Source organism: Triticum dicoccoides, chromosome 6B (genome assembly GCF_002162155.2).
Source record: "Triticum dicoccoides isolate Atlit2015 ecotype Zavitan chromosome 6B, WEW_v2.0, whole genome shotgun sequence".
In the NCBI taxonomy this organism is placed as follows: Eukaryota; Viridiplantae; Streptophyta; class Magnoliopsida; order Poales; family Poaceae; genus Triticum; species Triticum dicoccoides.
This window is the reverse complement of record NC_041391.1, coordinates 4,499,255-4,523,918: the sequence shown is the minus strand read 5'-3', so window position 1 is coordinate 4,523,918 and position 24,664 is coordinate 4,499,255. Positions and strand designations below refer to the sequence as shown.

The 24,664-nt window shown below is 45.8% G+C and overlaps 2 protein-coding genes across 5 annotated transcripts; one reads left to right on the top strand and one right to left on the bottom strand.

Annotated features, from left to right (window-relative positions):
- Positions 1-12,765: 12,765 nt before the first annotated feature.
- On the bottom strand, positions 12,766-24,658 carry LOC119323829 (CLIP-associated protein-like). 4 transcript variants are annotated; one of them, XM_037597536.1, is made up of 9 exons: positions 24,329-24,658; positions 23,663-23,818; positions 23,495-23,557; positions 23,014-23,082; positions 22,635-22,800; positions 16,053-16,210; positions 15,447-15,497; positions 13,605-13,656; positions 12,766-13,299 (listed from the first exon to the last, which is right to left on the bottom strand). In XM_037597536.1, exons 1-9 carry the CDS (start codon positions 24,650-24,652, stop codon positions 13,118-13,120), a joined length of 1,221 nt encoding a protein of 406 aa, XP_037453433.1. In that variant the 5' UTR covers positions 24,653-24,658; the 3' UTR covers positions 12,766-13,117. The 4 variants fall into 4 exon arrangements, 3 of the variants coding, with proteins under 3 accessions (XP_037453433.1, XP_037453435.1, XP_037453434.1); XR_005156525.1 differs by lacking the exons at positions 12,766-13,299; positions 13,605-13,656 and having other exon boundaries at positions 16,053-16,187; XM_037597538.1 differs by lacking the exons at positions 12,766-13,299; positions 13,605-13,656; positions 15,447-15,497; positions 16,053-16,210 and adding an exon at positions 16,768-16,908.
- On the top strand, positions 19,689-21,663 carry LOC119323830. Its single transcript, XM_037597539.1, has one exon. The coding sequence runs from the start codon at positions 19,901-19,903 to the stop codon at positions 20,891-20,893; it is 993 nt and encodes a 330-aa protein (XP_037453436.1). The 5' UTR covers positions 19,689-19,900; the 3' UTR covers positions 20,894-21,663.
- Positions 24,659-24,664: the final 6 nt, after the last annotated feature.

Sequence of the window (24,664 nt, the reverse complement as noted above, 5' to 3'; positions counted from 1 at the left end):
AGCCCATGGAGGACTATGTCAAGCTTAACGTTGATGCAGCATTCCATGTAGAAACCCGCAGTGAAATAGTCGGGGCAGTGCTGAGGGATGACAGAGGAGGATTCATTGCTGCGTCGAATGAAAGGCTGGAGCATGCGGCGGACGCGGCAATAGCAGAAGCATATGCCTTGAGACAAGGGCTCCTACTGGCGCAACAGGTGGGCGTGACCAAGATGGTGGTGGAGGCGGACTGTTTGGAAGTAATCAACATGATGAACTCGGGCGGATTCACGGCGACAGGAGCGGCAATTTATGCAGATTGTAATGCTTTGATAGTAGGTTATACTTCGGTGTCTTTCGTACACTGCCCGCGGGAGGCAAATTGTGTCTCTCATGAGCTAGCTAGGCTGGCGGTCTCAAACCCACCCTCGATGTGGGTCGAGGAACCACCGGTATCTATTGTAAAGTGGTTGGTGGACGATGTAACGGTGATTTGATCAAATAAAGAGGCCGAAGTTTCAAAAAAAAAAGACCCTTCACACTCTTATTTTTTCGGGGCCCGAGTTCTTTTTTTTTGAATCAGATTGAGAGAACCATACATTTTTTTCGAAAAGGAGCGCTTTATTACTTAAAAGATTTAAGCATTACACCCGGCCTCTACATAGCTAAGAAGCACACAGCCAAACAATGTCCTCTCATACAAACAAAAATAAAAAGGAAAAAATACAAAGAAATGTAATCCGTATAACGCCTAAAGCGGAGGAGGGCCAATCCTAAGATCAAGCTACCACCCATGTTCGGTATAAGTATCACTCGTCGTAGCCTCCAATCATGTACATACTTCCATAAATAGATCTCGATTCTCCACGCGTTGTATAGAGGACCATAAACTTGTTTAATGTTACAAATACCAAACTTTGAAAATTATCCTTCAAATTGGGTAAGCGGAGGCACAGCTGCATGAACTCTTGTGCCCGCCGGATTCGGCATCCAGAATGAGCAGGAGGGACTCTCAGAGCCGGAAGCTCAACTGGCGCGTAATCAGATCCTGAAGACACAGTTTGACCGAAGCTGTCGGCTAGAAAGTGCAGGCTCGCAAAAGAGAGCGCCGCGCCTTCAGGAAGCGCGACGAAGGCAGGATGCCACACCAGGTCGGCTGCTATGAAGTTGAGTGTGCCGAAACACACGACATGTCCGGGCATGAACCCACAGCCCATGACTAGAGAAGATCCTATTTGGATCGTTGCTCCAATATGAGCCAGCTAATTTTCCACTTTACACTTTTTAGTTGAATTGATGTTCTAAATTATTCTACATCTTCTATTTCTCTAAATATGGAGGGATCTCGCAAATCTTGTATTTACTGTGAATTGTCCCATTTAAAAGCATATACACATCATTTTTAGTTGATTAAAAGCATATACACCAGAGGACCAAGTTCAGAGCAACTTTAAGCCAACAGAAGATGCAAGAACTAACTTAGTTCTTCCCTCATGTCACATTACTTCTCTGCGGATTGATCAGAAAATAATGTAGTAGAATCAACACCAACTATCCTCCCAGAATCTAGTCGAATTGCAGTTTCCAATTATGAATTTAGTCCTATGGAAGAAGTATCACTGGTGGAAAAAGGGCCTTTGGTCGCGGTTCGCAACTGCCATTAATCGCGGTTGCGCAACCGCGACCGAACGGGCGCGACTAAAGGCCCCACCCTTTAGTCGCGGTTGCTTAAGAACCGCGACTAAAGGCCCGTCCACGTGGGCGCCAGGCGGCCGTCGGGGCGGAGGACCTTTAGTCGCGGTTCTTCTGGCCAACCGCGACTAAAGGCCGCCGGAGGTTTAGGGTTTTAGCCCCCCCCCCTAAACCTGTTTTGTGTTTAATTTGTATTGTTTTATTTCTTTTGTGCTTTATTTTAATTTTGAAGGAGTTTCACATATTCTACGGTACTACATACATGCATATGAATGTACAATTTCAAACAAATTTGAAATTAAAACCAAAAAGAATTCAAGAGGAATATACAATATATATTCAATATCATCGGATGACCATATACAATTTTGAAAAAGTTTCCATACATAATTTAATGCATATAAAGTTCTACGTCCTCGTAATGGTGTTCTCCTTTAGGATGGAGGACTTCCCTCCTGAACCATCCAGCTAGTTCCTCTTGAAGTGGTCGAAAGCGAGCTTCTGGACTAAGCATCATCCGGAGGTTATTCCTCTGAGCATTGGTATCACTCGGAACCCGCTCAGAGGTGTATCTCCGGATCATCTCACAGACATAGTATGCACATAGATTGGTCCCCGCTGGCTGAATATCCTCACCATTCTTAGCCTTTGCCCTTTTGAATTCTAGCTCTTTTTTGAATTCACCGACCTTTGTATCTACGAACCGTCTTCAAACCCTACGAGGCAAAGAAAATTAAATGAACAAGAGAGTTATTAGTTACTTGATATTAGGAAATGAACGAAATAGGCCGATCGATATAGAGCGCAAATGAATGAAAATAATTACTTCTGCAGCATTCTTCTCATGTCGACCCAAAGCTTTGGATCCTTATTCAGAGAGTCGTGGACGAGACATTCTGAGGTGTCAACTTTAATTACTAGCAGAATCCAGTGGAACCTGCGGACACGATACATGCACAGTACGTCATGCATAACTCATCGATTAGCCGGCCACATACCATGCATGGAGTAAACAAAAGAGAATGTGCTCAAGACAGAAACACTCACCCAAAATGGTAAGGAAATAGAATATCACTTTTGAGTTCCTGCTTTGTAAGAAACTGCCACAGGTCTGCCTCCATGTCGGCGGGGTGATGCTCCAACACATATCCATTAACGATGTGTGGGTCAATGAACCCAACATCATGGATGTTCCTTACTCTGCATTCCTTAATCTTCATTCTGCATGTATAATAGCGGACACAACAATATAGTTAGGACATATATATAGTGCAGGCAATATGAACGAGGTGGGGTAGAAATAAATCACTTACAGAACGTAGCAACTGATGATAGATTTGTCGAGCTCGCGCAAATTGAAAAGCTGGAACAATTCACTCAGATGAATTTGTACATAGTAATGTTTGAAGTGATGCTCATATCTAACTTCCGCATAAATATATTCTTTGGTGTTTTTATTTTTTATGTAACCCTTGTACCATTTCAGCAGACCTTTCATTTGTGGAGGTAGATCCTCTTCCTGCGCAGGCTCGACGAGAGGCCCATTCTTCACATATGTAATTACTACCTCCTTCACTGGCGCCTCATCAAGGCCTAACAGTTCACGAAGAGTAATACCTAAGTTGGCCGCTTGTTCTCTGGCACTCGTTACAGTCAATCCATGTGCTGCCGCAGCTGCTATGATATCGGGGTCATCCGGACCGGTGGCTTTCACTATAAGCGGGGCAATCGATTGTTTACTTTGTTCCCCGAGCTGGGCAACTCGTTTCCCGCTTTTTTTACTTTCTAATTCCGTTTTCTCGGCCTCCTCCAAGGCTTTGTTCTCCTGGTTCTCCGCCCGCTCTTTCTTCTCCTTCAACATGAGTGCCTGCCTACGAAGTTCACGTGCATAGTCGTCAGGCAGATTCTTCGCGGCTTGGGACGGTGTGCTCAAAAATGACTTAGCCCACTTCTTTTGCTCATCAGAAAATACTGGCTTGGGCTCGGGCTCTCTTTTCTTCTTGCAGTCCGCCTTCCATTTCTCATGATCAGCAGCCGCGGCCACGGCAGTTTCCTCGGCACTACGTTCCCAAGGCCTTGTGGGGAGAGGCTTCAATGATGGCTCTGGTACCTTTGTGGTCTTAGGTACATAAGGGTCCGGGTTAATAATCCAGGACTGCTTCTGCTTCTTTGCCGGAGGTGGATTGGGGGGCGGCGTCTGATCACCCGCCGGACGAGGACTGGGGGGCGGCGTCTGATCACCCGCCGGACGTTGTGGACTGGGGGGCGTCGGCTGACGTGACGGAGGTGTAGGTGAACCGCCACCACCGTAGGGGGGTGGACTTGTTGTCCTTGGCGCCTCGCCTGGAAACTTGATAAACTTCTTTTGCCATAGAATGAAATGGCGCTTGACATCTCCAAGTCTTTTCTCCCCTTCAGGTGTAGCAATGTCAATCTCCAGGTCCTCAAACCCTTGGACTATGTCCTCCACCGTGACACGAGCAGAGCCATCTTGAATGGGGTTGTTGTGGTGGAGTGCTCCAGGTAAACATGGTAAAGCACTGCCGATGGCTACCTTCATGGACATGTTCCCGATAGGATAATACAGATGACATTCTTTCATCTCCTTTATATCGTCCACGGGGTAGCGAGGAGGCTCCGGTGCAGTAATTTCGACCACCAGAGGCTCCGGTGCAGTAATTTCGATCGTCGGTGCATCTGCACCAGCCGGTGGGGCCTCCGTGGAAGCCACACTGCTTCTCCGTGGAGATCAAGGTGTCGCGCCAGTGACGATGGTGATCATGATGGTGCTTCGGAGATGGAGATCACAAGCACAAGATGATGATGGCCATATCATATCACTTATATTGATTGCATGTGATGTTTATCCTTTATGCATCTTATCTTGCTTTGATTGACGGTAGCATTTTAAGATGATCTCTCACTAAAAATTATCAAGAAGTGTTCTCCCTGAGTATGCACCGTTGTCAAAGTTCGTCGTGCCCAGACACCACGTGATGATTGGGTGTGATAAGCTCTACGTTCATCTACAACGGGTGCAAGCCAGTTTTGCACACGCAGAATACTCAGGTTAAACTTGACGAGCCTAGCATATGCAGATATGGCCTCGGAACACGGAGACCGAAAGGTCGAGCGTGAATCATATAGTAGATATGATCAACATAAGATGTTCACCATTGAAAACTACTCCATCTCACGTGATGATCGGTTATGGTTTAGTTGATTTGGGTCACGTGATCACTTAGATGACTAGAGAGATGTCTGTCTAAGTGGGAGTTCTTAAGTAATATGATTAATTGAACTTAAATTTATCATGAACTTAGTACCTGATAGTATCTTGCTTGTCTATGTTGATTGTAGATAGATGGCCCGTGCTGTTGTTCCGTTGAATTTTAATGCGTTCCTTGAGAAAGCTAAGTTGAAAGATGATGGTAGCAACTATGCGGACTGGGTCCGTAACTTGGGGATTATCCTCATTGCTGCACAGAAAAATTACGTCGTGGAAGCACCGCTGGGTGCCAGGCCTGCTGCTGATGCAACTAACGATGTTAAGAACGTCTGGCAGAGCAAAGCTGATGACTACTCGATAGTTCAATGTGCCATGCTTTACGTCTTAGAACCGGAACTTCAACGACGTTTTGAACGTCATGGAGCATATGAGATGTTCCAGGAATTGAAGTTAATATTCCAGGAGAATGCCCGGATTGAGAGATACGAAGTCTCCAATAAGTTCTATAGCTGCAAGATGGAGGAAAATAGTTCTGTCAGTGAGCACATACTCAAGATGTCTGGGTATTGTAATCACTTGATTCAACTGGGAGTTACTCTTCCGGATGATAGCGTCATTGACAGAATTCTCCAATCACTTCCACCAAGCTACAAGAGCTTCGTGATGAACTATAATATGCAAGGGATGGATAAGACGATTCCCGAGCTCTTCGCAATGCTAAAGGCTGCGGAGGTAGAAATCAAGAAGGAGCATCAAGTGTTGATGGTCAACAAGACCACTAGTTTCAAGAAAAAGGGCAAAGGGAAGAAGAAGGGGAACTTCAAGAAGAACAGCAAACAAGTTGCTGCGCAAGAGAAGAAACCCAAGTCTGGACCTAAGCCTGAAACTGAGTGCTTCTACTATAAGCAGACTGGTCACTGGAAGCGGAACTGCCCCAAGTATTTGGCGGATAAGAAGGATGGCAAGGTGAACAAAGGTATATGTGATATACATGTTATTGATGTGTACCTTACTAGAGCTCGCAGTAGCACCTGGGTATTTGATACTGGTTCTGTTGCTAATATTTGCAACTCGAAACAGGGACTACGGATTAAGCGAACACTGGCAAAGGACGAGGTGACGATGCACGTGGGAAATGGTTCCAAAGTCGATGTGATCGCGGTCGGCACGCTACCTCTACATCTACCTTCGGGATTAGTATTAGACCTAAATAATTGTTAGTTGGTGCCAGCGTTGAGCATGAACATTATATCTGGATCTTGTTTGATGCGAGACGGTTATTCATTTAAATCAGAGAATAATGGTTGTTCTATTTATATGAGTAATATCTTTTATGGTCATGCACCCTTGAAGAGTGGTCTATTTTTGATGAATCTCGATAGTAGTGATACACATATTCATAGTGTTGAAGCCAAAAGATGCAGAGTTGATAATGATAGTGCAACTTATTTATGGCACTGCCGTTTAGGTCATATCGGTGTAAAACGCATGAAGAAACTCCATACTGATGGTCTTTTGAAACCACTTGATTATGAATCACTTGGTACTTGCGAACCGTGCCTCATGGGCAAGATGACCAAAACGCCGTTCTCCGGTACTATGGAGAGAGCAACAGATTTGTTGGAAATCATACATACAGATGTATGTGGTCCGATGAATGTTGAGGCTCGTGGCGGATATCGTTATTTTCCCACCTTCACAGATGATTTAAGCAGATATGGTTATATCTACTTAATGAAGCATAAGTCTGAAACATTTGAAAAGTTCAAAGAATTTCAGAGTGAAGTTGAAAATCATCGTAACAAGAAAATAAAGTTTCTACGATCTGATCGTGGAGGAGAATATTTGAGTTACGAGTTTGATTTACACTTAAAACAATGTAGAATAGTTTCGCAACTCACGCCACCCGGAACACCACAGCGTAATGGTGTGTCCGAACGTCGTAATCGTACTTTACTTGATATGGTACGGTCTATGATGTCTCTTACAGATTTACCGCTATCATTTTGGGGTTATGCTTTAGAGACGGCCACATTCACGTTAAATAGGGCACCGTCGAAATCCGTTGAGACGACACCTTATGAACTATGGTTTGTCAAGAAACCAAAGTTGTCGTTTCTTAAAGTTTGGGGCTGCAATGCTTATGTGAAAAGGCTTCAACCTGATAAGCTCGAACCCAAATCGGAGAAATGTGTCTTCATAGGATACCCAAAGGAGACAGTTGGGTACACCTTCTATCACAGATCCGAAGGCAAGACATTCATTGCTAAGAATGGATCCTTTCTAGAGAAGGAGTTTCTCTCGAAAGAAGTGAGTGGGAGGAAAGTAGAACTTGATGAGGTAACTGTACCTACTCCCTTGTTGGAAAATAATACATCACAGGAACCGGTTTCTATGACGTCAAAACCAACTAGTGAGGAAGTTGATGATGATGATCATAGAACTTCAGATCAAGTTAATACAGAACCTCGTAGGTCAAACAGAGTAAGATCCGCACCAGAGTGGTACGGTAATCCTATTCTGGAAGTCATGCTACTAGATCATGATGAACCTACGAACTATGAAGAAGCGATGGTGAGCCCAGATTCCACAAAATGGCTTGAAGCCATGAAATCTGAGATGGGATCCATGTAGTAGAACAAAGTATGGACTTTGGTTGACTTGCCCGATGGTCAGCAAGCAATTAAGAATAAATGGATCTTCAAGAAGAAGACTGACGCTGACGGTAATGTTACTGTCTACAAAGCTCGACTTGTTGCAAAAGGTTTTCGACAAGTTCAAGGGGTTGACTACGATGAGACCTTCTCACCCGTAGCGATGCTTAAGTCTGTCCGAACCATGTTAGCAATTGCCGCATTTTATGATTATGAAATTTGGCAAATGGATGTAAAAACTGCATTCCTGAATGGATTTCTGGAGGAAGAGTTGTATATGATGCAACCAGAAGGTTTTATCGATCCAAAGGGGGCTAACAAAGTGTGCAAGCTCCAGCGATCCATTTATGGACTGGTGCAAGCCTCTCGGAGTTGGAATAAACGTTTTGATAGTGTGATCAAAGCATTTGGTTTTATACAGACTTTTGGAGAAGCCTGTATTTACAAGAAAGTGAGTGGGAGCTCTGTAGCATTTCTAATATTATATGTGGATGACATATTATTGATTGGAAATGATATAGAATTTCTGGAAAGCATAAAGGGATACTTGAATAAAAGTTTTTCAATGAAAGACCTCGGTGAAGCTGCTTACATATTGGGCATTAAGATCTATAGAGATAGATCAAGACGCTTAATTGGACTTTCACAAAGCACATACCTTGACAAAGTTTTGAAGAAGTTCAAAATGAATCAAGCAAAGAAAGGGTTCTTGCCTGTGTTACAAGGTGTGAAGTTGAGTAAGACTCAATGCCCGACCACTGCAGAAGATAGAGAGAATATGAAAGATGTTCCTTATACATCAGCCATAGGCTCTATCATGTATGCAATGCTGTGCACCAGACCTGATGTGTGCCTTGCTATAAGTTTAGCAGGGAGGTACCAAAGTAATCCAGGAGTGGATCACTGGACAGCGGTCAAGAACATCCTGAAATACCTGAAAAGGACTAAGGATATGTTTCTCGTATATGGCGGTGACAAAGAGCTCACCGTAAAAGGTTACGTTGATGCAAGCTTTGACACTGATCCGGACGATTCTAAATCGCAAACCGGATACGTGTTTACATTAAACGGTGGAGCTGTCAGTTGGTGCAGTTCTAAACAAAGCGTCGTAGCGGGATCTACATGTGAAGCGGAGTACATAGCTGCTTCGGAAGCAGCAAATGAAGGAGTCTGGATGAAGGAGTTCATATCCGATCTAGGTGTCATACCTAGTGCATCGGGTCCAATGAAAATCTTTTGTGACAACACTGGTGCAATTGCCTTGGCAAAGGAATCCAGATTTCACAAAAGGACCAAACACATCAAGAGACGCTTCAATTCCATCCGGGATCTAGTCCAGGTGGGAGACATAGAGATTTGCAAGATACATACGGATCTGAATGTTGCAGACCCGTTGACTAAGCCTCTTCCACGAGCAAAACATGATCAACACCAAGACTCCATGGGTGTTAGAATCATTACTATGTAATCTAGATTATTGACTCTAGTGCAAGTGGGAGACTGAAGGAAATATGCCCTAGAGGCAATAATAAAGTTATTATTTATTTCCTTATATCATGATAAATGTTTATTATTCATGCTAGAATTGTATTAACCGGAAACATAATACATGTGTGAATATATAGACAAACAGAGTGTCACTAGTATGCCTCTACTTGACTAGCTTGTTAATCAAAGATGGTTATGTTTCCTAACCATGAACAAGGAGTTGTTATTTGATTAACAAGGTCACATCGTTAGTTGAATGATCAGATTGACATGACCCATTCCGTTAGCTTAGCACCCGATCGTTTAGTATGTTGCTATTGCTTCCTTCATGACTTATACATGTTCCTATGACTATGAGATTATGCAACTCCCGTTTACCGGAGGAACACTTTGTGTGCTACCAAACGTCACAACGTAACTAGGTGATTATAAAGGTGCTCTACAGGTGTCTCCGAAGGTACTTGTTGAGTTGGCGTATTACGAGATTAGGATTTGTCACTCCGAATGTCGGAGAGGTATCTCTGGGCCCTCTCGGTAATGCACATCACTTAAGCCTTGCAAGCATTTCAACTAATGAGTTAGTTGCGAGATGATGTATTACGGAACAAGTAAAGAGACTTGCCGGTAACGAGATTGAACTAGGTTTTGGATACCGACGATCGAATCTCGGGCAAGTAACATACCGATGACAAAGGGAACAACGTATGTTGTTGTGCGGTTTGACCGATAAAGATCTTCGTATAATATGTAGGAACCAATATCGGCATCCAGGTCCCGCTATTGGTTATTGACCGGAAACGTGTCTCCGTCATGTCTACATTGTTCTCGAACCGTAGGGTCCGCACGCTTAAGGTTTCGATGACAGTTATATTATGAGTTTATATATTTTGATGTACCGAAGGTTGTTCGGAGTCCCGGATGTGATCACGAACATGACGAGGAGTCTCGAAATGGTCGATACATAAAGATTGATATATTGGACGGATATATTTGGACACCGGAAAGGTTCCGGATGAGATTGGGATTATACCGGAGTTCCGGGAGGTTACCGGAACCCCCCGGTAAGTATATGGGCCTTATTGGGCCTTAGTGGAAGGGAGGGAGAAGGAGCAAGGGAGGGGGCGCCCCCCCCCCCCCAAGCCCAATCCGAATTGGGAGGGGGGCCGGGCCCCCCTTTCCTTCTCTCCTCCCCCCTCTTCCTTCCCTCTCCTACTCCTAATAGGAAAGGGGGGCCAAACCTACTTGGAGTAGGTTTGCCCCCCCTAGGGCGCGCCTCCCCCTTAGGCCGGCCTCCTCCTCCCTCCCTCCTTTATATACGGGGGCGGGGGGCACCCCATAGACACACAAGTTGATCATTGAGATCGTTCCTTAGCCGTGTGCGGTGCCCCCCTCCACGAGATTACACCTCGGTCATATTATAGCGGTGCTTAGGCGAAGCCCTGCGACAGTAGAACATCAAGATCGTCACCACGCCGTCGTGCTGACGGAACTCCTCCCCGTGCCTCTGCTGGATCGGAGATCGGGGTGTGTCATCGAGCTGTACGTGTGTCAAGAACTCGGAGGTGCCGGAGTAACGGTGCTTGGATCGGTTAAACCGGGAGGACGTACGACTACTTCCTCTATGTTGCGTCAACGCTTCCGCTTCGGTCTACGAGGGTACGTAGACAACACTCTCCCCTCTCGTTCCGCGGACCCAGTGGGCGCACGACGACGAGGTGCGCTGGAGCAGCATCGGCTGCCCGAGTACGCCGTCGACTCTCCTAACTGGCAAGCTTGGTTCGCCCTCGAACACGAGGAGCAACGGCGCTCAGGTGTCGACGCAGTCCCGCCACCGTTCCCACCGCCGCCCCCGGAGGTAGAGCCGGAGGACATGGAGGCAGAGGCGGAGGCGGAGTACCAAGCCGCCCCCGAGGAGGCCCTGCAACACGCGCTGGAGGCTAGCCGCATCGAGGAGGACGCGCACTGGGATGGGCTGGAGCAAGCCCTTGCCCTGTCGGCGGCGGGGGACTCCGTCCACACCCCGCTCTTCGTGCCGCCGCCTCCACCGTTGCCGCCCGTACAGCCCAAGCCGGAGCCGGAGCCGTCGTGTAAGCGCTCCCCGCCTCCATCCTCTTGGACGGAGTAGGCCTACTCGTGGACGGGCCAGTACCGCGAGTGGGTGAGCGCGCCTCCCGTCCACTTCGCTGCGACGCCGAAGGAGGAGGTGGCCCACCTCGAGTGATGGAAGGAGCACTGGCTCCGCCAGGAGCAGGCCGACGGCGAGGAGTAGATGCGCTACGAGGCCATGCTCCAACGCGACGCGGAAGCGCTCCGGCTCGAGGAGGAGGAGGAGCGTGCGCGGCTTGGTGCAATGCCGCCGCCCCAGCAGACGCCGGAGGAGGCTGCCCTGGCAGCGTACCAGGCGGCGTTCGGGTGGGCTGGCCCTGCTCCGGTCTTCATCGACCTCACTGACGACGGCGGCGTCGAGGGCAAGGGCAAGGCCGACGACGTCTAAGGCAGCGTGCGGCGCGGCAGCAGACAGGCACAAACTTTTCTTAATGTTTTATTTAATGTTTATTAGATTTAGGTGGACTTTGGCCGGCGTTTGACCAGCCACTTTATGTTTAATTATGTTTATATTTATGTTTATTTCATGCAACTTGTTTTTTTTTTTTGGTCGGCCTCCCCGTTTTTAAAATGCGGACGTGCACGTTCGACTGGCCGATCCAAACGGACAAAAAGCAGATAAAGCGTGTCGCCACGTTGGAGTTGCTCTAAAGGCCAGACAGCGTGGTGAAAAATGCGATTTGCAATTTGGCCGGATTGACGAGTTGCCAGGTGAGTGAGACAGAGCTGTAGTACTTTTCCACAAGTTTAAGCAAACTCCATGGATGGTGGTTTGGAGTAACCAATCCTTAGGCTCTAGCGCTGCAAACCAAAGATCCATCTCGGCTCCCAGTCCCAGTCCCAGGTCCCCTCTACGTCAGAGGCTCCCACACGGCCACACCTACCAACAACCTCAATCTGCCAAACACGACGACAATGTTCTCTACTCCGATCCCCAACCCAATACAAGAGTTTCTTGCTAAGCTACAGCAACGCCACGTGTTTTGTGCCCGCCGATGATCGCGTGACGTGCTCAGCAACATTCGAACCCCGTTATTAACTGGGCAACTCTCTTCTGCTTTATTAATGAGATGAGGCAAAGCTTTTGCCTCCGTATCAAAAAAAAAAAAACATTCGAACCCCGTCATGCAAACAACGTTGCGATGCGACGCATTCTCCCCGAGCAGAGAACTATGGTTGGATCCTCACAGCGTGTTTCGCAATACTCCTTCCGTTTCGAATTACTTGTTTTGGATTTGTCTAGATACAGATGTAGGGAATGGGAGTTTAGATGAGGGAGGAAACATAGATGGAGGAATGAAAGAAGAGAAGATGACTGACCGTAGCCGAGGAGGATGGCGTTGAGCGCGCAGGTGAAGACGTCTTCCGCCGGCGGCTCCCCGCCTCGGCCCTGCGCGCCCGCCCCGTCCAGCTCCTCCGGCTCCACCCGACGGTACTCGCCGCCACCGCTGGCCTCGCCTTGGCTGACTCCATCATCCCCGTCATCTCTGAATCCGATGCTACTATCCGTTTCCAAAAAAAAAAAAAAAAATCCGATGCTACTACGCTCAAGGACTGGTCTAGCACAGCAGGCTGCTGTGATGCTGCATGTCTTCAGATCTAGCGCAGGAGCTCAAATGATTCAACTCCTGGCTTCCTTTGCTTTGGCTTGGGTCTATGTATGCTAGACTATTTATTTTGTTATACACACGACCGCTGCGATTGGTCTTTTTTTTTTTGAAAGGGCTGCGATTGGTCTTTGGTCTCCCCCTCCCTCCCACGTTCACGGCAGGAGACAGCAGGAGCTCCGTGTTTTCTATGGTGCAAGTGGCAAAAATCCTAGACTTACGGACAGAATCGCACGGAAGGGGCTTACGGGAGCGGTACTCTTATATTACTCCCTCCGTTCCAAATTACTCGTCGCTGAAATGGATGTATCTAGAAATAAAATACATCTAGATACATCCATACGTGCGACAAGTAATGTGTTTCAAAACTCCTTGTCCCTGTAACGGTATGCTCTGTGCTCCTGACGACCCTCACTGGTCGACCGGAATTTGAGGATCTTGTGAACGCTCGTCACATGTTTCACCTCCTTGATGTTTCTGCCTTGCTTGCCCTTGTTTTCTTTGGGAGGTGCCGGCTCTTCATGAACGGGCTTTGGTGGAGCATCTGAAAAAGGAAACACATTAAAGCAGCAAATGAATCCACTGAAAAAATCGCATTAGGGCAACGGAAAGCAAGGTTCCTCATGAATGGCAATGTTGCCCCGCCTTTCCGACAAGTTAGATAAATACATGTTATGTGTGTGTGAACAAGGCCATCTCATACAAAACAAGCATGGAAATCTCAAGGAAACAGCAGCATCATATTCACAGGGTATCAGGTTAATGTACGAAACTCGGTCATGGGATTTAACAGGGCGTGCGAAATGTTTGCTGTGAACAAAGAGGCTGCAGAGGGATGCAAACACTTACCACTTTCTGAAAATAAATAGCATGTGCCAACCGTTTCTTCGTATTCTCCAATCTGCCATTAAACAAGGCATCAGCTACCAGCTCACGCAGCAACTAGGCTAGGTTAACAATTAGAAGCCCTAAAGTAGACATTCCAATATTTTAAACAGCACAAGAAAAAAAAGGGAAGGAAAACCAATGAAGTTAACTGGTACAGGTAACATCAGCTAACATGCAGTGCTTTTTAGTGCTAAAGTTATCACAAATAATTATGGAGGTCACGTGAACCTTAGTAACATCTATTTATTCACTATAACAGACACAAAGAACAGCTCACAAAATGTTCTCAATATATTCTCCAGACAGTCTCCTATTTTGAAAAAATTTAACATATCCGGATAAATGGGTGTATCCAGATATCGTTCTAAAATATTAACCCCAAGTAAATTTCCTTTTTGGAGGCGATCCAACTTTATTCACTCACTAAACAAATTACATCAGCGCCCAAAGTAAAGTTCTAGCAGTGATACATTAGTTGTACATTCATACAGTTATAAAGGATCTTGACACCCCTACCAACAAATTCGCTCCATGTCTCAAAGCAGTGGCGGATCCAGGAATTGAACTTAGCCGGGGCGAAACATTTGAGGTATAAATTTTTTTGATTGACAAATGCTCGCCACCCGAGGCCGTAGCCGCCTATTTAAGCCGGTCGGCGCCCCCAGCCCTAGCACATCCGCCTCTTTCCTTCCTCCGCCGCCACTCGAGCCTATTAGCCATGCCCCCACGCCGCCGCTACTACACGATCCAACTCCGTCTCTTCCTCCTTGAGAAGGTCCGGATCCATAGGGAAGCGAGGCTACCTCTGGAACCGGAGAAGGATTTCGAGGAGGTGCCGGGGGAGGAGGAAGAGAAGGAGGAGCAGGAGCCGGTGGAGGAGCAGGAGCCTGTGGAGGAAGAGGAAGAGGCACCGCCGCTGGATGTGGAGGAGGAGGCGGTGTCGATGATGGAGGAGGACGTGAGCGTGTGGCTGAAGCAGCATGCCATCCTGAACTCCATCTGCTCGGAGTCGGTTGCGGAGGCCAGGCGTCGCCGTCGGCAATAGATGGAGGCGGCGCAGGCAGCCCAGGCTCCGACTTTGGCAGCTCCGGCTCCGGCGCAGGCGGCTCCGGTCATCGCCGCCAACAACGAAATTTGAATAGGAAAAATGTAGTACGTAGCTATATATTCTGCATGCTTTTGTATGAATTTAGGGGATGAATATAAGAAAGTTATACGTGGAGAAGGAAATATGCATGAGACGTGCCCGGTCAGTGTCCGCGGACGCGTACACGGGCGTTTGAGGGGTCAAATTTGCCAAGTCCGGCTGTAGATAATCTAACCACCAAAAATCACAAAATCTAACATAAACGTCACAACTGGGTGTGCTTGGGTGCTGGCTAGCTGGCTCGAATTGGAGATTTCCCGGGGCTGCCAGTACCTGATCGGGGGAATGGGGTGTGTCGGGCTAACTATTGAAGCTACGGGCTGCAACTGGGCTAGGGTGTGACCATGCAGTGCAGTGTTAATGCACACATGTATCAGCCTATGTACAAACGAATCGTATTTTTACGTATACGGGATTTCGGCTACCCGGGGCGGCCGACCATAGTCGCCCCTACCGTGGCGCCGCCACTGTCTCAATGGTATAGTTTATTATAGATGGCAGCCATATAAAACATCAGTGCCAAAAGTTCAATAAGATAAACTTGAAACAATCATAGAATAGTGCCCTTTAACTCCCCGCCAAAAAGAAAAGAATAATGCCCCTTAACTTAGCAAGCAAACGTCTTCAAAAGCGAACATAACATGAATAATACTCACCATCTTCAGGCTATCACCTACTACCAAGGTAGGAGTCAATGTATCCAAACCCTGCAAAAGAAGATTACAAATAACTTAGCGTACTACACATAAAGGCGGTAAGCAAAATTATACAGGTAGCTCATATAAGCCAACCAAGACAATAACGAAATGCATAACACTACCCAGATTTTTGCCGTGAATCTACGAAACAGGCATAGACACAACCTGAACAGGAATTTGTATCTGATAACTGTATCCATTGACTATGGCAACCTAAAAACAAATCTGAAGGAAGGTTGCTCCAAACACAAGAAACATATATAGCCCTTTCATGTAAGAAGTGACACATACTAATGGCAAGAACTCTCTTAGATAATCAGCACATAACTTCATCTTAGTGCAAACAATAAAATAATTTGCTCTGGGACTCTATTGGCCATTTAAACATTTCTGATATAATCAAATCCAAAGTGAACTCTTTCTTGATATATATCAATAACACAGAGATGACAAAAGTGCTTAAGGAAAATTTAGAGACGCCACATCTTCTTAATTACATTTACAACAGAGCCTAATGTCCTTTTGTACCAGTAAGCTGCAGACTGTGAGATGAAACCAACTTACAGAGAGTATATAAGGGGCATTTGGTTGTATGCAGGAATAATGAACATCATCTAACTCTAGCAAGACATACTCTTCTTCCTCCTCCTCCTCCGAAGCAATTTGTTTATCTTTCTCAGCTTCCTTTGCCAGTGAATCCTGCACTTCACCAATCAGATTACCTACAGAGTTCAGAAGCAAAAACTGAATGCACAAGATAGAACTATCCAGGAAATGTTTGCAGTAGGCGAAATACACAAGTACAGTAGCATTGCCTGGCAAAAGAGTAAGTCCTTTCAGTCCCTTTGTATTTTGTGCTAAACAGCTAGCAAATTAACCAAGTTACCAAAGATCGGGACTAGTACAGACGATACAACATCTTTTAAGGGAAGGTGGATTTTACATGCCCCCAACTGTTTACACCAAATACCCTCATGTGAAATAACCTAAACTGCCCACGATGCATTTCACCTCAGCACACAGGCCGCTGCCGGTCAGAGATGGAGCCCTCTCTCTATCTGTTAGCTTCCGTTCGCCAAACAATTGCAACGAGGGGACAAAGGAAAGAGAAAGAACGAAGCCTTACCTGGTGGTGGCGGTGGAGGCCGCCGGCGGCGCTTCACAGATGAAGGTTGGCGTCGGGGAGGGGGCGCGGCTTCAGTTGAGGGGCGGTTAGGGGGGCTTGTAGTTGGCGTGGTTCCGGAGGGAGAAGCGCGTTGGCGCAGACGGCGAGCGGCGGGTCCTCGGAGGGCGGCGGCGGCAGAGCCCACGGCGCGAACTAGAGTCTCAGAGGACGCCGTGGCTGGGCTGGGATGGGCTGGATTGGCGCACGAAGGTTATACTGGGCCTGGCTATGTACTTTAGGTAGGTCTTGTGACACCTGATTCTCAAAAAAAAAAAAGGTAACCCCTGGCAGTTTTAAGAGAGCCCATTTGTGCTGCAACCAGCAGCGAATCTAGAACGTAATTATAGGGCAGGCTCAAACAAGCAAGGAGGCACTGAGATGGGCCAAAAAGCAGCCAATTTGTTGGGTTGGGCCCTATATCATGAACAGCAAAGGCCTAATTTATCCAGTTGGAGGGCAGGCTTAAGCCTGTTAAAGCCTGTACTGTAGATTCACCCCTGGCTGCAACCATGCTAGTGCTACGCTACCGACACATGACAGTGCTATCACTTTTTTACGAAAAAATATAAAATTTAGCATTGCAACAAGATGTATTTACCATGGCATAAAATTTCAAGTCTATACATGCAACGAGATATGAATCCCACGATAAATAGTTGCACAAGAAGCAAAGCTACTATTTCATATAATCCCTCCGTATAGTGATCTAAAGCAACAGCCCAATACGAACATCCAAACAGACATGGCCAGATACAGACGTTTCCGTTTCGTTTCCGTTTCAGTGGGTTGTTGAATTGTCCAAACAGACGTGTTCGTATTGGGCTGTTGAATTGGATTTGGTAATGGGCTGACCCCAATACAGACGTTTGGATGTACTCTGAAACAACCCACTGAAACGGAAACGAATACGCTGGAGTTTTCGCTCGTACGCGCCCACCCATCGCGCCAATACAGAGGCCTGGACCTCCGATTTCGCATGAATTGCTTCCCTCCCGCAAAACAAAACGCTTCGTCAGTTCTTTCCTCCCCCTACCACGAGACAGAGGGTTCGAGAGAGGAAACCGCCGCTGGGCAGATCGACCGGGGCGCCCTCGCAGACCCACCACGCCGGCCGGCGTAGGTATGGTCGCCGCCTCCCCTTCCCTTCTTCCTCTGCCGCCGTCCCTTCCCCTCCTCCGGCGCTGCCCCTTCTCGCTCTCTCTGGCCCTGCTCGCCGTGGCCAGATCGGATCTGAAGCCAACGGCGGCAGTCCACTCCGGCGCCGGCCCTTCCTTTCCTCTCCAGCCCTGTGGTGCACATCTCCTCTCCCTCAGACCACCTCCTGGGCCGCCCCTTCTTCTGTGTGTCCAGCCAGCCCCTTCTTCATCCATGATTCTTCCCTATCTCCAAGCAGCCTACTCTGTTTCCTTTCCTTCCCAGTCCTTTTGTCAATGATTTGCTGAGCACTGATGTATCCTCTTGTTGCAGGTTGGATTAAAAGTTGGAAGCCATCTAGGCCGACCTGAGGTATGAATATGCAGTTTTGTGAACTATGCTTGTGGTGGTCTGATGCATATGCTTGTCTTATGATGAATTTTATGCATATGGTGGTCTGATGCATATGGTCATCTTGAATGATGCATGGTTATATTGAAATTAGCCCAAAGTTAACATAATATATCTGCATTGTAGCTGCATGTCACAAATGAATTTGATTGCTTCCATTACCGAAGAGAACAAAGGAAGAAAAAGGAAAAGGATCATCTTGAAAGCGATGTATGTTGAGTCAGTTTGTCTTGGCCTAGCTTATCTTAGTACGCAAAGAGCACCGAAGAGTTTGCGATGCTTTAGTGACGAAGAGCTTCGATATGTTCATAGGAAGTACTTGCTGAAAGAAATGTACAATGGGTCAGAAGTAACTTGCTATGATGAGTTGCGGTTAACCAAAAGGAATTTTCATGATCTTTGCACGATGTTGCGTATGAAGTGTGGTCTGAAAGATAGCGTATATGTCACTGTAGAAGAAAAGGTTGCTATGTTCTTGTTGGTGGTTGGACATGGTATTAAAATGAGAGTGTTGCATGGCACTTACAAACGTTCTTTAGAGACTATCAGTAGGCACTTCTCGAATGTGTTGACAGCCATTCTTTCCCTAACCGGGGAGTTTATCAAGCTTCCCGATCCTTCTATTGAACCTCCGGATGATTACAAATGGAAGTGGTTTGGAAATGCCTTGGGAGCACTAGATGGGTGTCATGTTGATGTTTCTGTCGTTGCGGCTGACGAAGGGAGGTATAGGAACAGAAAGCAAGATATCACCACTAACATGCTAGGTGTTGTGGACTGGAACATGAAATTTCTTTATGTTCTACCTGGCTGGGAGGGATCTGCATCTGACTCCAGAGTGTTGCGTGATGCAATGAGAACTGATCGTCAAGATGCATTTGTTATACCTCATGGTATGATTGTTTCTCTTGGCATTTTGTTTCTTTTTGTGTTAATGTTAGCTAAATCTAATTGCTGCACCATAGGAAAATACTACTTAGTGGATGCTGGCTACACCAATGGACCTGGCTTTCTGGCTCCATTCAGATCGACTAGGTACCACTTGAAAGAGTGGGTCTCAAGTCAACAACAACCCCAAACTGACAAAGAGTTGTATAACTTGCGCCATTCTCGGGCTAGAAATGTTGTGGAGAGAACTTTTGGCCTATGGAAGAAAAAATGGGCCATTCTACGAATTCAATCTTTCTTTGACATAAAGGACCAGGTAACAAGTGTCCATATGGTGTTGAATAACATATGGACTGTATGACATGCTAATTTAAATATAAACCATTGCAGATTCGAATTATTAATGCTTGTTGTGTGTTACACAACTTTGCAAGGGATAGGCAGCATATGATGGATGATTTATTGCTACAAGAAGTTGATGCTGACCTAGCAAATTTGGAACATGAGCCCGTGGACGAAACTGACTTGATTACATCTGTTCAAGTCACTAATGAATGGACCAACTTTAGGCAACAATTATCACAAGACATGTATGCTGAATACCTTCTCAGGCATGCTGAATTAGAGATGGCATAGTTAGTTGATGGTGGATTAGTTAGTGGATGTGCCTTGGTGGTGGTTGTCTCATTTTGTGTAGTGCCTGGGTGGTGGTTGTCTCATATTGGTAGTGCCTAGGTGATGATGGTAGCTTGCTGATTGTCTTTTGTGTGATAGCTTGGCTGACCATGATGGTGCCTTGTGTGGTCTTTTGTACATGCATCATCTTCATATTAATATATATGTGATGGATTTTCTCGAAATTTGCACTCTCATTCAGCATTTATTTGACCCGAAATACTTCTTTCCTTTGTGCAAAATTGTTATTCTTTGTAGCAGCATGGCTGAAGGAACTGGTACTGGAAAGAGGACTTATGTCACATGGGATGATGAGATGGACGCTGCCTTGCTTGAGATACTTGTTCATCATCACAACATGGGTGACCATTCTCAAAATGGATGGAAATCACATGTGTACAGTGCAGCTATCAAGAATGTGAAGGAGAAGTGCAATAAGGATATCACGAAGAACAACATATCAGGAAGGCTTAGGACTTTCGACAATCAATTTGAAATCATTAACAAGATCCTTTCTCAAAGCGGTTTTGGTTGGGATTGGGTCAATAATAAGCTATCCATTGATAGCGACGATGTGTGGACTAAATATTTGGAGGTAACTTCTATACATTTGCATTGTTTTAATTATTTTTTTGTATGTAACAAAACAGGGCAGCAACTCTACTTCTCTGATGGGTGTATTGTGCAGGCTAATAAGAAGGAGAAAGCATTAGCTTCTTACAAGACCAAAGTAGTGAAGCACTGGGAAGCCATCTCTACGATATATTCAAAAGATCATGCGGACGGTGAAGGTGCCAAGACAGGTGCTGAGACTGCTGCAGATCTAGAAGAAACAATTGAAGTCTCTCCAGAAACGGTACCAAAGAGACAACGAACAGGTGATGCCATTATGTGCATGATTGGAGAAATGAGGACTACTTTCAAGGATGCTCTGAAGACAACTGATCCACTTCCATTGCCAAAGGTTACTACTCCTTCTGAAATACTTGCTGCACTTGAGTTGATACCAGAGTTGGCAGAAGTTGACATGTTGCGCTCTTACGGAAAGTTGATTCTTAATGAGCGCTTGTTTGAAGCTCTAATGGAGCTTCCCATGCACATGAGGAAGGCTTGGTTGCTATTATTGCCTTGAAGTTATGATAGTTATGATTCCTGTGTCTTGTTAAACTTCTTGGAACTATGTACTGTTTGGTGTGTTATGATTCCTTGAACTATGTATTATTGCCTATCTAAACTATTCGGTTTGTTACATTTGGAACTATGTACTATGTACTGTTCAACTTCTACTTATTTCAACAATTGTGATGTTACATTTGGAACTATGTGCCGTTGAGAATTTGAGACATCTATTTAAACTATATGTGTTGTACTGTGTTGGTGTAAAATTATTTTTGATTATTTTTGTGTCAATATTATATGATGTCATCCTCAATTTCTAAAATAACTGATGATAATTTTTACTATATAATGATCCAATTATAGTCATACAACTACTGTTTTAGTGCATATAGTAATGTTGCTATGCAATTCCAGTGTTTGACATCCAAACACGATTCTGTATTGAAACCTCAGGATGATTCCGTGAGCCAATTCGATATACATCCAAACAACCGAATTCGTATTCATGTCGATTACAGTTTCCTGTCTGAATTGGAATTGAAACCAATACAATACATAGGCCTCCAATACAGACATCCAAACACAGCGTGAACGAATTCTCGAACTTGCACGCCCTGGTCACTATGGTCCACAAATTCTGAAACCACAGATTCACCACCTAAATTTGTTAACAGGGTACACGGGTAGTTCTCAGATCTGGTTTTGCTAGCTCTGGCCACTTATGTGGCATGTTGACAGGGCACAATGTGTCATCCATGGTTTTCGAGTCGCGACTCATCGGAGTCGCTCTGAGTCGCTCTGGGGTAGCGACTCGGAAAAAGTCGAGCCTACGGTTGCGACTAGTCGCGACTCCCGACTCGAGTCGACACTAAGTTGAGTCGACATTTTTTTGCGACTCATCGACTAGTCGACGACTAGTCGCGCGACTCAAAATCCATGGTGTCATCTAATCAGCAGGACCACTCTCAGCCGTGGTGCGCACGGATCTGGTCTGGGCACACACACCGAGTAAGATCTTTGTCAGCCCCAAGCCTCTAACGGTGACTTTGATCTCGTCATCTCATTCCCTGTGGTCAGTTCTTTCCCGACTATCACTGAACCTTGACTCTGGTCAGGGGTGGCCCAAGAACTCAGGGCACGGCTCCATGCCCATGTGGGATGAGTGGCAGCAAGGAGAGTGGTGAAGCCGACAGTGACGGGAAGAAAATGGGAGAAAAGGAACAGGAAGAAGATAGGGTGTCCGGCATGTGGGCACTCCTTACTGGATGACACCACGCAAGCACTTAAATCATGCAAGATCTCATTAGGATCTCTGGAGAGCCACTTTAACATACTTAGAGCAAGTGAATAGGTGGTTCCAATGTTTATTGACATATGTGGTGGGGACATGAATTGACTGGGTGCAATTCCCGTATACGTAACTCAAAAGCTGGACTTCAGTTTTAATTTGCTGACAAAATACAGACTATAGAACTACAGCACACGATCAGCTACAGTGCTGATTGTTTTGGTTTTGAAAGTGAATCCTCTTCATGTGTAAGTCCATCCTATTATCATGAGCTGGTTAGGAGCATTCAGGCATTCGCAAATGTTCACCCATATAAACATGGAAAAAGGACATCTCTTGGTGCCTAAACAGTACCTAGACTGACAAATTGCAGTTATAGATCGTCTTGGCTTGCAACTATAGTTGAATGCAAACACATATATTTGAATGATCATGTGTGAACTTCTGACAAAAATATAGAGCTTACCTCCAAATAATGTGCTTTCCCTCGGTGTGCTTTTTGTCCGTGGGCTGCCTCTTTTTGGGTTAACACTAACGGATCTAGATGCTGCAACTTTATGCTGTGTTGCAGTACCATCAGATGCGGGAACCTTTGGTTCAATTCTATTCAATCTTGAATTTATTTCTTTTAGCTGCAGATATCGGACAATACATGAATTAGGATAATCCAGGTTTACTGCTTTGCGGACCTTTAAAAATGGACACGTAAAGTTCAATCATATAAAGTAGTACCAGATACTAGTCCAAAATACACATATGTACTAAGAGTGAGACACTAGTATCAAGTGGATTTCTAGCAAGCAAAGGGCAACTGCCAAAAACAACTAGATAGCCAAATACACTACCATGTATGTAGGCAGATTATGGCGCTGCAACTCTTCGTGGAACTGAGATCCCATGTTCTTGTACATTTCCTGTGATCGAAAAAAGTGACAAGTGATATTAGGATTGCCGTATAATTTTTACATAGCCTGGATAGCGGGTACAGGCTGCAATTAGTTAGTATGGACAGTTGCTACTAATTACACCAATAGTTTGAAAGCATGGGATAAACTACTTTTAAAACACACAAAAACAGATAAAACTGAGGGCAAGGGAGTAGTGAAAAGCAACTAGAAGCAAAGGGCATTGGGACTACATTGATTGTTTGAGTATTTTTGTAGGAAAGGTTCAGCCTATCCAACTCGCAGAGTGGGACAGAACTATTGCAAAATTGAGTAAGACGAATGTTGGGCATCCGAAAGCGCGAAATGGGAAGGAATATAAGTGGACAAAAGATGAAAAGCATCATCTGAAGCAGGTAAAAATGGTATGAAACCAGCTAACCTCAATACAAGATATAGCAGCTTCTCTGACACTTTGGTTCGAATCATTCATCAACTGTAGGACCTGTGAAGCCAGATAGTCTCAGCATATCTATCTATTGAGTAAACATAAAGTCTGAGATATGCACAAAAATGTACGGTAACAAATCGACTTGAATACTAGACTCACGGGTGAGAGTAAAACTCGTTGCATGAGAAGCTCCGTAGAAGCGAAAAGCCCAACTGCAGTTGCCACTGTAAGTACAAACTCTTCCCGAACCCTCCAACTCTTATGAGTCCATGCATAATTTCCGGCCCTTTCGAGAATGATTGTTGGTGAAGAAACCTGAGATATGGATGAAATCAGAAGGCTACCTCCTAGTAATAAATCTAAAACATTGAGAACAAGGCGAGCATGTTTGGCTTCATTTGTTGATATTCATTGGGCAGAAGTCTACATGTAAAAGTAATGGTAACATAGTACTAGTAACAAACAGCATTGACAAAGGAGAAAAGATAACGCATATTTTGATATTTATGCTCTATAAAAATCAAAGCATTAAGAAAGAATTATGTAATTTTACAACAACTAGGCATATTATAGATTTCATTTCAACACCTGAAAAGAGCAATCTTTACATGTGAACTAACAGCATATTTGAGGGTAAAAACCAAACTGCATATGAGAAGTTTGAATCTTGGTTTGATACCCACCCACATTTTACCGTTTGTACAAACCAAACTTGACCCAAAACTAAGAAAGCTAATCCCTTGATTATTGAAGTTTGAAACGGCATTGTAGCTCAATAACAGATTAATAAAGAAACAACAAGTGGGATCATCACGACCGACTCACCTCCATGAGCGTGACGAGGAGCTGGCGCGCGGCCTCGCGGACGGGCTGCTTGCCGTCGCCGAGGCGCTCGACGGCGGCGGGGACGAGCGCGTTGAGGTGGATCTTGAAGTGGTCCCCGGCGAGCACGGCGGCGGCGGAGAGCGCCTGCAGCCCCCCCTGCGCGACGCGGAAGTTGGCGTCCCGCGTCAGATCGACGCAGGTGTCCACCAGCGAGGTGACCTCGGCCGGGGAGAGGCCGCGGCGCGCCGCCGCGTCGAGCGCCTCGTGCAGGCGCTCCACCCCGGCCAGGCGCTCCTTGGTGTCCTTGGCGCGCGCCGCCTCCATTCCGGCGCGCGG

Coding starts and splice junctions, on each gene's coding strand:
- LOC119323830 (XM_037597539.1), top strand. CDS start 19,901: ATGCATCATCTTCATATTAATATATATGTGATGGATTTTCTCGAAATT.
- LOC119323829 (XM_037597536.1), bottom strand. CDS start 24,652: ATGGAGGCGGCGCGCGCCAAGGACACCAAGGAGCGCCTGGCCGGGGTG. Junction 23,083..23,494: donor CTGCTATATCTTGTATTGAG/GTTAGCTGGTTT, acceptor TTTCGATCACAG/GAAATGTACAAGAACATGGG. Junction 13,300..13,604: donor CTATTTATTTTCAGAAAGTG/GTAAGTGTTTGC, acceptor TTCCTTTTTCAG/ATGCTCCACCAAAGCCCGTT.